The following is a 17014-nucleotide window of genomic DNA, read 5'->3' as shown; positions in this document are numbered from 1 at the left end:
AAAATGGAACAAGCGAGTTACACACGATCGTTTTATATTAAGGTCAGGGATAAGGAAAAGGAACATCAGTATGGAAAAGGGTGGCATAGAGTGGGAGTTTGAGGAAGTGCCTCAAAACCATGACAGTCCTTATTAGCTGTTTATTTTGAATGTCAAAACAAGATAAGAGCCATTTCCAGCTATTTTCCTAAAATATGTTTGCTGTCATAATTCTAAGTTGTCCTCACTTGAGTATTTGTCTTAGTTTTTATAAAAGGCAGCATGTTCATAGGGCATCAAGTAAACTGGACCTATGGACTTTTAAAAAATGCTTTTCCTTTGTATTTTCATGGTAGACGTTGATATATTCTAAACTAATATGTAGAAAAATACCATTAAAGAAAGCTGTGGAATGATGATATTGATATTAGAGGAACTTAATGACATTATTTGAGACGTGATGAATTATCATTTACAATTTGTCCACTATAATGGACTGTATTCTTAAGTAAATTTAATAGTATCTACTTGAGCAAATAATATAGTGAATTATATTTACAAATGCTGCAATCTCAGTAGATAAAATGAGATAGCCTTAATTTGAAATACTGCATTTGAATAATTAAAATACAGCAATGGGAAAGGCTATGTTGTGTGTTCTCACTCTTAAGTAAAAATTCCAGATAAAATATGTTGTTTGAGTGAGTTTATATTAATTTTCCAAATGAATATAAGCTATCTTTCTGATTGAAATAGTATACTTTTTCATTGTAAAAATACATTCAAAATGATGAAAGAAAACCAAGAGTAAAAATCATTAATAATCTCATTTCCCAGAGATCACATTTAACATTTTTCTTGATATTCATCTAGTCTAACTCTAACATGCCTCTCTTTTCAGAAATTGCCCTCCTACGTAGATTCTTCAGAGTCCCTGAATCTTATTTCCTCTTGTTCTATTCTTGGGTAAAGAAAACGTATTTTTGCCATGTCAAATACGCAGAGTGGTTCATACACCAGATCGTTGTCTCTGTTCATTGTTAACCAAAGGTCCTCGAATTTGTTCAGGTGGTAGGCAATTGGACTTTTTGCTGCACCTTGTAGAATACAATGAAGTATTTACAGGGTTACTTCATTTTAGCAACTGGAGACAATTTTATTAGCTGAAGAAAGAAATTATTTTAAATTGCTTAGAAATGTGGAATTCAATTTTCATACTGCATAAGAGATTAAACCACAAACACAGGCACGCATGTCCACCATGAGAACAAGTTGTCATCCAAACCCAAATGAGCCACCTCACATTCTTTGCTAATGAGTATTTGTTTGCGCCTTGTTCAGTCATCCAGAAATGCTCTTTAGCAGGAATAGATGGAAACCAGTTGCACTGACGTCTTCCCATTTTTGAAAATTGGGATGACATTTGCTCATCTCCAGTGATAACATAGTTCCTCAAAGACAACTGACAGCAGGGTAGGACCATACTGTGCACGTTCTCTCATTTCCCCAGAATATAATTGGTCTGAGGCCAGAGATTTTAGCTCATTTAGAGCAGCAAGGTGCTCTTTTAAAACTCCCTCACCTATTTTGGACTTCATTTCTCTCATACAGTTATGCCTTTTCCGGTCTGATGAACATTGTCCCTGACAGAGCAGACAAGCAGAGGAGCTGGTCATTTCTGCTTTCTGTGTCATCTCTATCCCTCACCTTCCCTTTCTGCTCCAATCAGTGACCCTATCTCTTTCCGGTTCTTCTTTCTCCAAATGGAAGTGAAAAGGCCCTGGATGTTGTTTTTAACATCGTCACAAGTCTTGCTCAATTCCAGGCTCAACTGTTCCTCACTGTTTCTCTATTGTTCTTGATAGTATTTGCCCTCAGTTATGCATCTCTTATTTCATCCCATGTTGATACACTTTTAGAATCTGAGCTCGTTTAGGATCCCCTGTGTGGTGGCATGCATCTTGTTAACACCACACTGCTTTATAAGACCTCTTTGGGATTATTTGCGATTATGTTGTCAAAATTTTATTTTTGAAAGTCTCACAGGCTTCTTGAGCCATTTTCTCTTTCAGAACTTAAGATCATGGGATCACTATGCTTTTCCCCCCTTCTTAATCTAAGAAGATTAATTAATCTTAATTAATCTTAATCTAAAAGATGGATGTGACTTTACTTGTCTTAACAATTGTTCAAATCGATCATAGTATATAGGGATAAAAAAAATAGTATAACATCCCTGATGGTTCATTAAGTCTGTCCCTGTATAACCTGATCAGTTTTCTGAACTCTCTTAAATTCTGTCTGCAAATGACAGAGGTTTGGCAATCAGCCTTTCTTAGTTCTTTTCTTGTATAAGGAACATCTATTGATATATGTGCTTTGTGAAGTGAGAGAGAAGTTAAATTTGTTAGAAATCTTCATTCTTAACATGGCTAAGGTAGTGTTTAAGTGAGGAGAGATAAGTATTTGAAAGCGATATTATTCTTATTTCTTAATAGAAGTAAAATTTATAAAACAGACTTATTTGGGAGGGGAGGAAAAGCTTATTCTTATACAAAATTTGAACCTATTTAGTTCTTCATTTCAGTCTCTCAAGACACTTTCACTTAATATTCAGACTCTGCCATTTCATTTATTTTCTATGCTTTCTTGATCTGTATGACTGTAGCAGATAAATAAGGAAGTGTAGAAGGACGTCCCAAGAACTGGGAAACAAAGATATCGTGTTCAATCTAAGTTTGTCAAGTGATTCCACTCGTAAAACCAACACCTCAATTGAAAAAAATAAATAAATAAACATCTCCATCGCTTCATGCCACATTCCAGTCAATTCCCACTCCCTTTAGGCACCTGTTGTTATCATTTCTATCACCATAGATTCGTTTTGTCAGTTCTTGAATCCATATAGATGGAATTGTGCAGTATGTGCTATTTTGACCAACATACTACTTTTGAGAGTCATCCGTGTTGTGCGTATATCAATAGTTCACTCCTTTTTATTGCTGGTTAATAGTCACATTGTATAAATATACCACAATTTGTGTATTCTTCCGTTGATGGACATTCAGGCTGCTTTCAGTTTGGGGACATATGAATAAAGGCACTATGAATGTTTGTGTACAAGTCTGTTTGTGAGCATATGTTTTCATTTCTTTGGGGTAAATACCTAGGAATAGAATGGCTGAGTCAAATGTTTAAATTTATAAGATAGCGCAAAACACTTTTCTAACGTGGTTGTGCCGTCTTATACTCCCACCAGTGGTGGTGGAGCTGTCCCTTAGCTCTACATCCTACCAATATTTGATCTTAAGAGTCCTTTTAATTTTTGCCATTTTGTGGGATTTGAAGTGGAATCTTGTTGTGGTTTTAATTTGCATCGCTCTTATGACCGGCAATATTGACCATCTTTTCATGTGTTCACTGGCCATTCCTGAACAGAGATCGTTTGCCTTCTTATTGGGTGAAAGTAATATTTTGAGGTCATTGACGTAACTTGGAAAATGGAAATGACAGACGTTTCCCTACTTTTTAAAAAATTGTCTCTGAAGACTCCATCGCACAGCAGCAGTGTTGCTGCTTGGACAGCGGTGCGTTGCCTTTGTAGAAGCCCTGCTCCATGGGCATCCCTGTCACTAATATGAAGTGCCAAACATTTTAATTTTCTTTGACTAGTTGCTGAAGATTGTCTCTTCAGAGCCATCACCAGTAACTTGTTGCTTAGAAGCGTACTAGGTGTTTTAAAATACAGAAATATAATCATTATTTTTACCACATGTAATATGCTTATTCATTTAGTTATGTAGCCAACAAGCTTTTACTGATGAACGTGGTGGAACACTCAGACATAAAGAAAACAGTGTCCTGGGCTTCCCTGGCGGCACAGTGGTCAAGAATCCGCCTGCCAATGCAGGGGACACGGGTTCGAGCCCTAGGCCAGGAAGATCCCACATGCCGTGCAGCAACTAAAGCCCATGTGCCACAACTACTTAGCCTGCGCTCTAGAGCCCATGAGCCACAACTACTGAAGCCTGTGTGCCACAACTACCAAAGCCCACGTGCCTAGAGCCCATGCTCCGCAACAAGAGAAACTACCACAGTGAGAAGGCTGTGCACCGCAACGAAGAATAGCCCCCGCTCGCGTCAGCTAGAGAAAGACCGGGAGCAGCAACAAAGACGCAAGACAGCTTAAATAAATAAATAAGGAAGGAAGGGAGGAAACAGTGTCCTTGCACTAAAGAAACTCATAAACTTGCAACCAAAATAAGGATGTTTAATTTTATATAGACTATGAAAGACATCCTCCAGTTGATAGGCAGTAGAATTTTGCGGGATAGATGACTTCTAGTTGAAATTGTATTCGTAAGTGTGATAGTATTTGGGGTGTGTTTTCATTTATCCATTTAACAGACGTCCTTTGAGCACTGCTATGTAGCTGGCACTTTGCTAAGCACTAGAGTGAGAAAACCAGTGATGATTCTGTCTCCCGGAGCTCATAGTCTAATGGACTGAAATGAAAGGATTGCATAAGTAAGAACAAGGGCATTTGTGATGGAGGAAAGAGAATGGCAAAGGTCTAGGGAATGGCCGAGGAATCGCTGTGAGTTGTCCATGGGTAAAGAATTGTAGAGTCAATTTGAGAAGCCTAGAAAGGTTTCTCCCAGGATACTATGAGGTTCTGAATGTTACCTAAGCTATTTGGACTTCATTAAACAGGTAATGAGGATTCAGTATGTATGTTTGAGCAGAGAATCAACCACCAGCGCTGCCCATCAGGAGGATTAATCTGGAAAGGATATGTATGATGTTTTGGTGTGAGAAGCGATGAAGGAAAATAGTCGGGAGGAAGTATTACTAACATAGGTGAAATGTGGTGAACAACCAGCGAGGGAGGGGGAAGTAACAGTGATGGAATCAACTGGGCAGGAGGTGTAACATTTAGGATCAGTAAGACTTGAATTGGGGAAAAGAAAGAAAGGGATGAAACAAAGATGAACTGGCATCCTGGTAACTGGGAGAATACAGATGTCATTCAAATAAAGAGTAAACTCAACAAGAGAAAGCAGTTTCAAAATGATGTTATTGTTGGCTTCAAAATGTTTTCTTCGAGTTTAAGAAACATTTAAAAGTTTAATGTTTTCTTTGACTTTCTTTGGGTTTAAGTCAAATGGAAATGGGCCGAAATGCTAAGGAGTGGTTGAGAAGGAAGCTTCACTAGACATAAAAAATTTAGAAGACGTTAACATTTGATAATTGAATCTTTTCCACTACACAAATTAGATTTCTAAGGAAGTGAACAACACCTCTTTTTGCACCTATGTCTGATCTTTTAGGGATTCACATGAGTAATTCCAGAAATTTTAACAGAAGACTTGCTTAAGTCCCCTGCTGTTTTATTCTTAGGTTCTTCTCATTTGTATATAGTTCAGCAAGATACAAATTGTTGACAGTGTACAAATATGTTAATAACAGAGAGAATCCATTCTTGTGCCTGATTTGTCTGATTTCCAGAGGATGTGCTCAGTCAACAACAGCTACACAATTGTCTTTTATCATCTTCTCATCTAATTCCATGAAGGAGAGAAGCATTGCCATACAACAGATAATGAGTTGGAAAACAAGAAAGCTAACCTCAGAAATTAAGGCTTTAACAAAAAAGGGTAGCTTGTGTTTAATGCCTGTGTAACTTGGCAAGAGGGGCATATAAGGCTTAGCGATGCCCAACATGTGCTTAGAGGTGGATTGTTAGTGGATGTCTTGGGGGTTCTGTAATCTAAGCTTATGTTTAAAATCAATTAATTGATGTTAGACACAGGGATCTGTTTTTATCCCTCTTTATTTCTGGGCCTTTCCATCCTCAAGGGCCTGAGAAACTAAACCTTACTTTGATAACTTGTTATTTGTGGTAAGAGATGAGACTTTAGTGAAACACAATTATTTTTTAATGTCTCTCTTCCATACTAGGGTGTTGAATATATTTCAAAATTTTACTTTTAACCTTTCTCGGATGGGAAACCATTCAAGAGTACTATCATATATTGCCTAGTTTTATGCTCAATTTATCAGTGAATATTTCTTGAACCAATATTAAGGTAAGCGGTATCCAGCACTGTGTCCAGTGCCTCAGGCTTTGATAATCATAATTACCACAGTCTCTGTGTTTCTTCTCCTGATCATCTCCCCAAACCTAGGTACATATATGTATACACACACAATCATACACAATCACACAAGTAATTGGTCTCTTTTACAGATCATCTCCAGAATCTCATTATAATACAGTGTTGTGTATGTAGTTATTTGCTTGCTATTCTCTCCGCCATGAAACTGAGTATTGACAGGAAAATGCGAACCTATTTGTCACTGTACGGGTATCAGGTACAAAATAGTAACCTAACTATTTGTTGGAGTGAATCATACTGAAGAGAATACTTACCTGCATTGAACAGTTTACCTATACTAAACAACCATTTAGAGATGATGCCGTTAAAGCACATAGAATTCCTTTGAGTACACAAAAGGAGTTTGTTAAGGGACAAGTTTAATTCCTGATCTCTTATTCATTCTCTCATGAATATATTTTAATTCATCTTTGTCCAGTGATTTTTAGCAGTGGGTGGGTCAAATATAGGGTAAGTAGGTACAAACAGCTTTATGAGAGCGCTACTCTATTGTTTTTGAAATGGAGAATTGTACTGCCTCTCAACTTTCTGTATTATGCACATCGTGAGATTGATCTCTTTTCCAGCAGACGAACAGAAAATGTTTCAGTGTAGAGATATAGCAAGGGCCAGTCATGACAACATTACTCCTCTCACTTTACTGTGTAACAATTTTCAAGCAAATATTCAGGGAGTCCCCAAATATGTTTGGATTATGAATGCTACCTTTGAGGTTACCCACAAAGTTTTCAATGAAAATGAAAAATCCAACCATATTCAGAGCCAAACCCACATCACAAATTTTAGACTTAGCTCTGCCAGTAATGATCGCTGTTATATTTTCAGTCCTAATTTTTCCTCTGGGGTTCAGCCCAGTATTTCCAACGGCCCAGTTGATGTATTTTCCTTCATTCACATCTCCACTGAATGGCTAAATCCTATCTATCTACCTCCCAAATATCAACTGGTTTCATCAACTTTTCTCTGCTTGTACCACTGACTCCCCAATCCACGCTACTATTTCTCCTCACCTTAACTACACCGATAACTACTTAGGTCTTTCTATTTCCACTCTAGACCTTCTCCAATCCATCCTTCTCCTGCAGCCAATGATGAACAACACTTAGCATAGTGCCTGGCCAATAGGAGATGCTCAATAAATAGTTGTTCAGTCAACGAATGACTCAATGGGTGAAAATATTTGATAAACGTGGCAAGTACCAAGAGGAACTACAGCTTTTCAGAGCCAGTGAGATGAGATAATGAGATTAAGTGATGAGCTATCTCACGTTTTTAAAACTATCCTAGTAATTACGTAGAAAGAATTTATGCCTCAAGTCATGTGTTCTATTACCAGGACCAGGTAATGAAAGCATGGTCAGAGACAAGAGCCTCCTTTTGATCAGAGAAACGTCAGTTTGTTTTCTTAACAGATCTAAGTAAATGGAGAGAAAAACAGCTCTTAAATATTTCCAGGTAGTTCTCCTGGAGTTCTAATGAATGATTTAGGAGCCAAGAAGCATTGAATAAATCTGTGAACCTAGAGAGGCCTGGCATTGATTTGAACAAAGTAAAACCTATTAACTTTGCAAAGTTGTGTGCTTTATAACAACAGTTTTCTTTAAAGCAAGGGCCACTGCTCTCAGAGGGCAGTGGAAGGCATGTATGCTCCACCTAAAGGCATTCAAATTATTAAAGTCCTAATGCTAAAACATGTCTGAGGACAGATTTAATTTGCAGCCTTCAGTTTCAGATCCCCAAAGGCAGAGATTTAACATATATACTGTTTTATTCCTTTGGAATCTGCTTGAAATTGAGAAATGTGTGTTTTGGGTTTTTTTTTTTCCCCCAAGGCATTATTTCTTGGGGAAGGGAGAAAACAAAAGCCTGAGATAATCTGATAAAGCATGTAGTACTTAAAGTACTTTATGATGAATTCATTTGGTATCCACGTTAATAGACGTGATAATAATGAATGTATATATCACTTATGTGGATGAGATAAACACATCTAAAGGAAATTTCATTGTAATTTGATATTAGGTAAATGTCCCATTAAAATAAATCGCTACTGTACATAATTTTCCCTTAGTTCATTGGCAGGATGTTTGCTTTGGAAAAGGAAGGAGCAATCTAATTCTAGTTTGAGGAGGAATTCTCATTATTCTTTCATAGCAACCATTATCAGGAGCAGATAGTGAATTGTACCAATGAACACATCTACTACACAGGAAGAAAGAGTACTAGATGAAATCTAACCAGACCCCCTGCTGCTTCCATTTCCTGTAACAAGCTAACAAAAACATACATGTTATTTTAGCATTATTATTAGTGGGACACAATAAATGTTTACTGAAGTGCAAAACAAATGAGACCAGGAGAAATAACAGGCTAAAAAGGTACATTTTATTTTTGATCCATCATTTGTGAAGGCTGCTCCTCTTTGATTTGATTTAGTTGGCAAATCACAAATAAAAGATCTGTAGGTCCTTAGATAAAAGTTGAATCTGAGGTACAGTTCAAGTTTATAGACATTTTATGGTCGAAAGAAGAAAAGACTCCTTCAGTATTACTTAATCCTTAGCTATAAAGTCTAATACAGACATGAACGCTACCAATGAATGACACTAAATAGAAATATTTTATAAATACCTATACAAAGGTGAGGCACTTAGCTCTCTCTCGGCTCTTCAAGGGTCCAGCAGAAGACGAACATTTAAGCTGAGCAATGAGTTTGATCTGCAAAACTTGGGACACTCGAGGAAACAGAAAGCCATTGTGTTTTACTGGGAGTTGGAGTTAAAGTTGGAATTGGGGAGCAGCAGTAGAGCAGGCTGCAAAGGCAGAGGAGAGAACAGGCTGTAGAGGCCCTTCAGACTTTGCCTGGTAGGCTAGTATTTGGACTTAATCTTGTAGTAAATATGTAGGCATCACTCTTGATCTCCTCACTCTGGGCTCTGGACCTTCATTCTTGCCTCCTACACCTTTCATTCTTTACTAAAAAGTGACCACTTTGCACTTTTTTTAATCCTTCCTATTTTTGTGTTTGCTATTTTTTTCACTCTTTCTCCCTCTTTCAAACTGCTGGATTTTCCCAGTTTTAGCCATCTTTCAATCCTTGTCACTGTCCTCATGAGGTGCTCTCACAGGGTCATCAAGTCTTTCATGAGGATAGAAGCACCCGGCCCATGAATGGGCTAGGTTGAGTGTGTCCTGTTGCTAAGTCTGCTGTTTTCCTTAAGTATGTGTCCACTTCCTTACAGAAATTCATCATCTAACAAAAGTTGAAAGATATTTTCTGAGCACGTTAAAACCTCTAAAGATGGTCGTGACTGTATAGTCTAAGCACTAACATGAGAGACAAACTTGTCCAATTTATCTTTGAGAAAAGGACCAGAAACAATTTTTCAGACTCTAGCTTGAATCCTAGGGACTGACACAGAGGAACAGTGGCAAAGATAGTGCATCATATTTTTTATGAAATTGCACCATAAATTTCTACCTGGCAGTTTCACAGATCTCTAGAGGGTTCGTATTATTACATGTTTTCACTTGACCAATGAGTAAACTGAGGCAATGATTAATGTGTCTCAAAATAAGACATTAACAGACTTACCAGTAAATCACAGGACTGGATTTTTGACATATCTGCTTGTTCAGTGAAGGTTTGTTTTTCTCTCTCGCTTCCCTCAGTCTTTATCTTTTCTCCCAATCACTTTTTGTTGCGTCTATTTTCCTCTTCCACCTAGTTTGCGGTATTTTGCCAATCCTTTATCTCCTACATAGCTTATCCAATTTGTCGTTGTACAATTTCCCATAACTGCTTCTTAGCTTCTTCTTTTTCTTCATTTGTCACATTTTATTTTCCAGGTAGTGTGTTTTGATACAGTTTTGGAAAGTTTTACAAATATACTTATTAAACTTACGCAGTATTTTCATATAAAATGTACCAGTTTCTTTGTCTCATATTTCGCCCTCTATAAAAATCTATTGATAGCTGTTCCTTCCTTGCCTATAATTCTTCGTCTCTTCCCTCAATTTGACCAGACTTGGAGGACTTAGATACGTGTGTCACTTTCTATAATTTAGGAACATTTCTCAATTTAAAAAGCATACAAGAAGTTAATAATAATGCAGTAACTCTAAAACATGCCCCTTCTGCTCCCTTGCCTGCTCCACGTATTTCTTGCCTACCTTTCTTTAATAGTGTATCTATTTTGTACACCTTTGTCCCCTTTCACGCAGAGATTCTGATTCAGTTGGTTTACAGTGGAATTCTGGACTTTTATATTTTGAAAAGGCTCCCTATGGGAGTCTGATAAGCAGTCATTATTAGGAATGATGCTTTAATATTGGAATCAAAACACAATAAGCTTTCTAACTATGATGAATAACCCAATCAATTTAATTATGATTTTTTCTATCCAAAGCTAAGACTAGATGTTAATAGCCAGAGAAATAGATAAGGATGCCTATGACAACAGAACATTAATATGATAGCAAAGCTTGGAAAGTTCACTGGTAGTGAATAATTTAGTACTTAAAATATTTAGAAGCTATAGAATGAAAATTAATTTGTTTTTCACTAAGTGAATAAAGTTGATTGAGGTTTTACATTTAATTTTGTAAGTCAAATTTTATCTTTGGGCTCAGAGGCTAACTGTAAAACAACATGTACAAGTTTTTACTTCCTGTTTTGATCCATTATTTTGTCATCTGAAGCTTTATTACTGAAAATTCTCCTCATGTCAATCATACACTATAAATACTTCTCCTGATTACAAAATCTCACACAAATGCAGTACACTATTTAATAAGCTCTTCTTTCACAAAATTTAAAAAAAATCTGAAGGCCCTGATTTGGGATTCTATATAAATGAGATTTGGATCTAACGATTTTAAATTATTGCTTCATTCTTAGCTACTCAGTTCTGTCGCTTATCTGGAAAATAGAAACAATAAAACCCTTGTTGATTCTACAATTGGATTGTAAAAGTCACTGTAGCCATCAGCCATGAAGTAGAAGGGCCAAGATCAAAAACACAAAGCAAGGGGGCTGAGAGAAAATTCTGAAGCAGCTTTAGTTTATAGCATTATAACCTAGCCTCAAGAATTCTTTGATTCCTTAACAAAGATCCAGAAGGCATTTACTCTATCATGTTATTACTCAAAGTGTTGTTCCCAGACCAACGATATCAGTATCCCTTTGAAGCTTGTTAGAAGTAGAGAATTTGGGGCCCTCGACAGACCTACTGAATCAGAATCAGCAGTTTAACGAGATCTCTAGGAGATGGGCACATTAAAGTTTGAGACGCAGTGCTATAGTACACATCTGATAGGTGCTCCATGCATTTTTTTTTTTTTTTTTTTTTTGCGGTACGCGGGCCTTTCACTGCTGTGGCCTCTCCCATTGCGGAGCACAGGCTCCGGACACGCAGGCTCAGCAACCATGGCCCACAGGCCCAGCCGCTGTGCGGCATGTGGGATCCTCCTGGACCGGGGTGCGAACACGTGTCCCCTGCATCGGCAGGCGGACTCCCAACCACTGCGCCACCAGGGAAGCCTGCTCCATGCATTTAAAAAAAGTATTTCTAACAGTCGTGGGTATTGGACACCATTGGAGATACAAATTAGAGTCATAATCTTTCTCCTCTAATAGCTTCCCTGACTTTGGTGTGTTCGGCAAAGGTTTCCCCATTTCAGGAGTCATTCATGATTGCATGATCTAGCTAGTTCTCCAGCCCTGTTGATTCTGCCTTAACAGTTGATGTTACCCTTTGCCTTTCTGTTCTGGTGCATTGTCCAAACTCTAGGTTTAGCCCCAATACCTACCTCACAGACTCCTGTCCTAGCTGTTTTACCTGTGTCCCTGCCTTAACATTAGCCTAAACTTTGCCTCAGAATTACCTAGGAACACAGCTCTAGCTCTGACACTCCTGTACTTATGTCATTTTCTGTTTCTCTCCAACGAATTGCAAAATCTTTAATGAAAAGCAAACTCCTCTCTGCCCAAGCCCAATATTAATCCAGGGCTACACCTCTCCCTAAACTTCCACTCTCATACGTGACAGAGAGCCCAAATGTAGGTCAGATCACAAAAATTGCACACCGTAGGCCTTGTCTTCTGCCATCCCCTTCCCCTCTGCCCCGACCCTGCATGTCCCTAAGGCCTACCTATTCTTTCAATTCCAAATTATCCCCCAAATTATCTCCTTTTCATCCTTCCACTAAGATCCTCCCCCTTCTGATCTATCATTTATTGAGCACCTTGCTTTCTCTATTCTGCTGTATATAGTGCAACAAATTATCCTTCACAAATATGTCTAATCTTGTCAGCTAGATTATACACTGCCTAAAACCTAGAAAATTGTACTTATTTCTTTGAATCTCTAGGAGGTCCAGTGATCAGTATTAATATTAATAATACCTTGGCAATGATGAGAACTCCTTCCTTCCTCCCCTTCTCTCCTCCTCCGCTTCCTTTATTCATAGATTCATGCATTCACTCAGTGGATACTTATTGAAACGCCTCATGAGCCAGATGTTATAGTAAGCATTAGGAACAAGACTGTATATAGGACACAATCTCTGACCTCAAGGATTTTATGGTATAATCGGAATATAGACACAGTTTGTTATGAATGGGGCTACCTGTTACTGTCTGTTACTACCAATGACTGTCACATGCAACAGTGATCTGAACAGGTGTTAAAGAGTGTGATGCAAGTAAAGTCAACTAGCTGCAAGGAAGTATCACGTGTTTACTAGAGCACATCTCATGCCCAAGAGAGTATGGTCGGGAACGCTTACGAATAGCTCAGTGACTGTGCATAGTTTTATGTTCATTGTGAGGTACTGTGCTCCTGGAATAATGGCCTGTTGTCATTTTTGCGAATTTAGTGAGTCTTTTAACTGCTGAAGATATACTACCAAAAATTCTAGTATTCAAAATAATAATACATGAAAGTAGTAAAAAACAAACAAACAAAAACCCAATACATTTATGTGTAGTGAGAATCTAAAGGAGATTTGACCCAGTCTTAGAAAACAGGCATTCATTTATTTATTTGGCAAGCATGTAATGGAGTTGGTATGTACTTGGCTCTTGGGACAGAGGGATATAAGAATATTATGTAATTAGAATCACATGTACTGGAAAGTGGTCTGCATAATGACTATCCCATCCATACATAAGGGTCTGTGAGTCCTTTAGATTGAAATATGGCAAATATCTCAAGTTCTTATATTACTTCATTTTCTAATCTTCAGGTTCAGTAATGGGTTGTAACTGCCTTACAAATTCTAGATTACCTTTTTAAAATTTTTTTATTTTTATTTTTTTTCCTTGCGGTACATGGGCCTTTCACTGTTGTGGCCTCTCCCGTTGCGGAGCACAGGCTCCGGACGCGCAGGCTCAGCGGCCATGGCTCACGGGCCCAGCCGCTCTGCGGCATGTGGGATCTTCCCGGACCGGGGCACGAACCCGTGTCCCCTGCATCGGCAGGCGGACTCTCAACCACTGCGCCACTAGGGAAGCTCTAGATTACCTTTCTTTTTTTTTAAAAAAAAAAAAAAAAAAAGAGTGCCGTTTTTATTTAACGGCAAAGGGCATTTTTAATACATATTTGGTTGTAACAGTCTTTTTTAAAAGAACTATTTTTCTGACACTCTACTCTTAAAATTTCATTTAGGATAAAAAACAGAAGATATTTAAGCTTGACACCGTCAATGACTCATAAAAATGTTCTGGTGGCTATAGATTATTTTTAAATTTCTCTGTACCTTAGGGATTTCTTGATAGGCTGCCCCTGAAAGCAATTAATTCTCAGTCTTATGTGGTTTTATAATGCAGAATTCATTGATGGAAACAGAATTTGAAATAAATTTCCTTCTCGTATAGTAATGAATTTTTGTTTAAGTATCTCGAGGCTTTTTAAAAAAATACTCTGGCTACACTATGTTTCTTCTTTTTCACCTCTCATATTGACAGTCTCGAAGAAATCTAAATACTTTCTTCATGTTTAAATTTTACAACACTTCATACACTATTAAACATGGAATATCCTTGTGGGGACAAGAAATCGAATTTGTTCTTGAGAAGGTTTCCAACTAATTGATTTGTAGGACATTATAACATCCTCTAGCTGACAAGCTTTACAAATGTAAAAACGTGCTGAACTGAGAGGGTGCTTTTTTACTGACACATAAAAGGTGTCTTTCTGTCTTGTATCCTTTGGATATGGGCATGTCAGTTTCATAGAGAAACTTTCACCTGGAGCTTTTTTATTTCTTTCTCTCCCAATAGAACTGCATGTAGTAGCACATTGTTTAATCTTTTCTCAAATAAAAGAACATGGGGCTTCATTTTTGTTTTGCCTTTTTGGTATCTCACAGGAACTCCAGGATGGCATCGGGCAGCGGCAAACTGTTGTCAGAGTATTGAATGCAAATGGGGAAGAAATAATTCAGCAGTCCTCAAAAACAGATGCCAGTATTCTACAAGAAAAATTGGGAAGCCTGAATCTGCGGTGGCAGGAGGTCTGCAAACAGCTGGCCGAAAGAAAAAAGAGGTAGGGTGACAGATAAAATAGGAATTCTAAAGTTTTAGCGGAGCTGTTTAAGCTGCCCTTAAAAGAAAAAAAGAAAAGATTTTGTGAAAGATTATAACCAGGGTGAAAGGCACTAACGTTAAGGAGCCCATCAACAGTTAATAGCAATAGTGAACTTGTTCTTTCTTTTTCTAGAATAATAAAATACGTAGCTGTTGCTAGTTAAATAGGCAGTGCTTTTTGACTGTTTTAAATTTGGAAGTTTGTTTCAAAAATCACACATGATTGTTTAAATATGAATGTCTTCAGTCTATTCCAGCTTAAACAAGCTGTGTCTCAATTATTTTTTAAAGAAGATGACAAAGGGAAGTTATAAATGACCATTTTGTCGGAAAGACTGCTCTTTGGCTAGATTTTTTTAACAGCTACAAATGTGACTTGTGCTGAAAAACATGATAGTCATATTTACCTTTTACTTCCACTGCATTTCTTAGTACATTCTGGAAGAGGGACTTGGGCTGAAAACGTTCAAATCTAGAGAGGAAAACAAAACCTGAGGAAGGTTAGTGTTGAATTCAATCATCATTTAACTTGCCCTTGGAATGTATCGAAAGCACAGAAAGCCAAGTGTGTGCTGCTGCAGTTGGAAAACATAGATATTTTTATAAACAGGATTTTGTATTATGCTTCCAGTTGTTGCGAATGTTTCCTGTTTCATAAGGGAGGACTTGGTCGTTATTTACCAAATGAGACTATTGTTAAGAACAATGAAAACTCAGTTCTACTGCCAAGCTCTTGCTTCCTACCTATCATCTACATAATAGGTGGATTTTAATATTCAGAAAGCTAGAACAACTCGCTGATGAGCGTCTTTGGTGAGGATGTGTTAGAAAGATTTTGGAATTACGTTCATTGTCATTGCCCACCTCCTCTGGCCGCCTTTGCTCATGTTGCCATTATTCAGAAAGTAGGTACAATTCGTATTGCTGTACAAAATGAATGCATTAGTTGATCTACACACGTGCACACACACATACACAAATCTTGCTAAAGTTAAAAAATAATAGCATCATCTAAAAACATTTTTATTTTAAATCTTGGTTTAGAAAATATTGTTTTATATATATATATATATATATAAAACAAAATGTATATTGTTTTATATATTATATATATAATCATAAAATAAAGATCCAAACTTTGTAGTTAAATCGCTTCCTTGGGAAAGTCATACGCTTTTTTTCCCCAAAATTGAAATCCTTCTATTAAATACACAACTATCCTATTATTTAAATAACTGATATATTTACACTATGGCCAGGTTTAAACCTGTATAACATCACTTCTGCCCCAGACCCAATCTAGTCCAAAATAAGATGTTAAGAAATGGGGAGATTAAGGAAAATTGAATAGCATATATAAGAATATGTTGAATTCATAAAGTGAATTAAATTGATTGGAGGATTATTTTTTCGTTATTGTATACAAGGTATTGTTTCTCATTTTGAAATACCTTACTCATATAATGTTTGAGTAAAGCTTGTTAATATTTTCTGTAACTTCTTACCTGGATTTTTAAATTCTTGTTATTGGTTATTGACTTCTAAATGCAAATTATAACTTATAAATGAAGATAGGGCAATATACCTGTTTCACCAAATAAGCTGTAAAATTTTAGATCTTTCTAAGCTTATAAGAAATTGGTGTATGCTGACTCTTGTGAAATACTACACAAACTGTAGGTTAATTACAGCTAGGGATCTGGCTGTAATTGGTTAGAAAAAATTTCTCACATTTAAACATTCTGACCTACATTAACTATTGCATTTTTGTTCCTTAAAAAGTCAAGATCAGCTTCCTTGAGTTTTTTTTTAACTCAGCTTTTAAAGTTGTCTACTGCATGATACATTTAAAAAATAAATGTTAGCATATTTAAATTTCTACTGAGATCAGTTTTGTGGCATACTCAGGATTTTTGTATCATTTAAATTTTATGAAATGTAAAGTAATAAAATATAAGTGCCATTTCTATACAAACACACAGCTATTTCCAAGCACCCAGTAGCACATAAAGTAAAAATAAGTAAAATAATATTTTATAAAGAATATGTTAACCTAACAATTGTGGGAGGGCTGTACATGAGACTGTTATTAATCAGTGTCATGCTTTCAGTGCACCCCAAGCAGAAGTTAGAAGGAGATAAAAGTTATTTATTGCACAGGTGAAAAATAAGATGACTGTTCAAGGTGACGACAGTATTCTTAGTTTGCAGTGGGATTTAAATGCAGCTCTTGGAAATCAATAATATTTCTTAGTCCATGTACACA

The 17014-nt window shown here is 36.9% G+C and overlaps 1 protein-coding gene across 1 annotated transcript in view; it reads left to right on the top strand.

Moving 5' to 3' along the window:
- Positions 1 to 17014, top strand: part of DMD (dystrophin) — a 2099690-nt gene that overhangs the window by 1224268 nt on the left and 858408 nt on the right. Inside the window, exon 45 of the mRNA XM_032618871.1 lies at positions 14532 to 14707. Coding sequence (XP_032474762.1) covers positions 14532 to 14707 — 176 coding nt within the window. The remainder of the gene's footprint in view (positions 1 to 14531; positions 14708 to 17014) is intronic.

This window comes from Phocoena sinus, chromosome X (genome assembly GCF_008692025.1).
Source record: "Phocoena sinus isolate mPhoSin1 chromosome X, mPhoSin1.pri, whole genome shotgun sequence".
In the NCBI taxonomy this organism is placed as follows: Eukaryota; Metazoa; Chordata; class Mammalia; order Artiodactyla; family Phocoenidae; genus Phocoena; species Phocoena sinus.
Note: the sequence above shows the minus strand (reverse complement) of the source record. Positions and strands in the feature narration are given on the sequence as shown.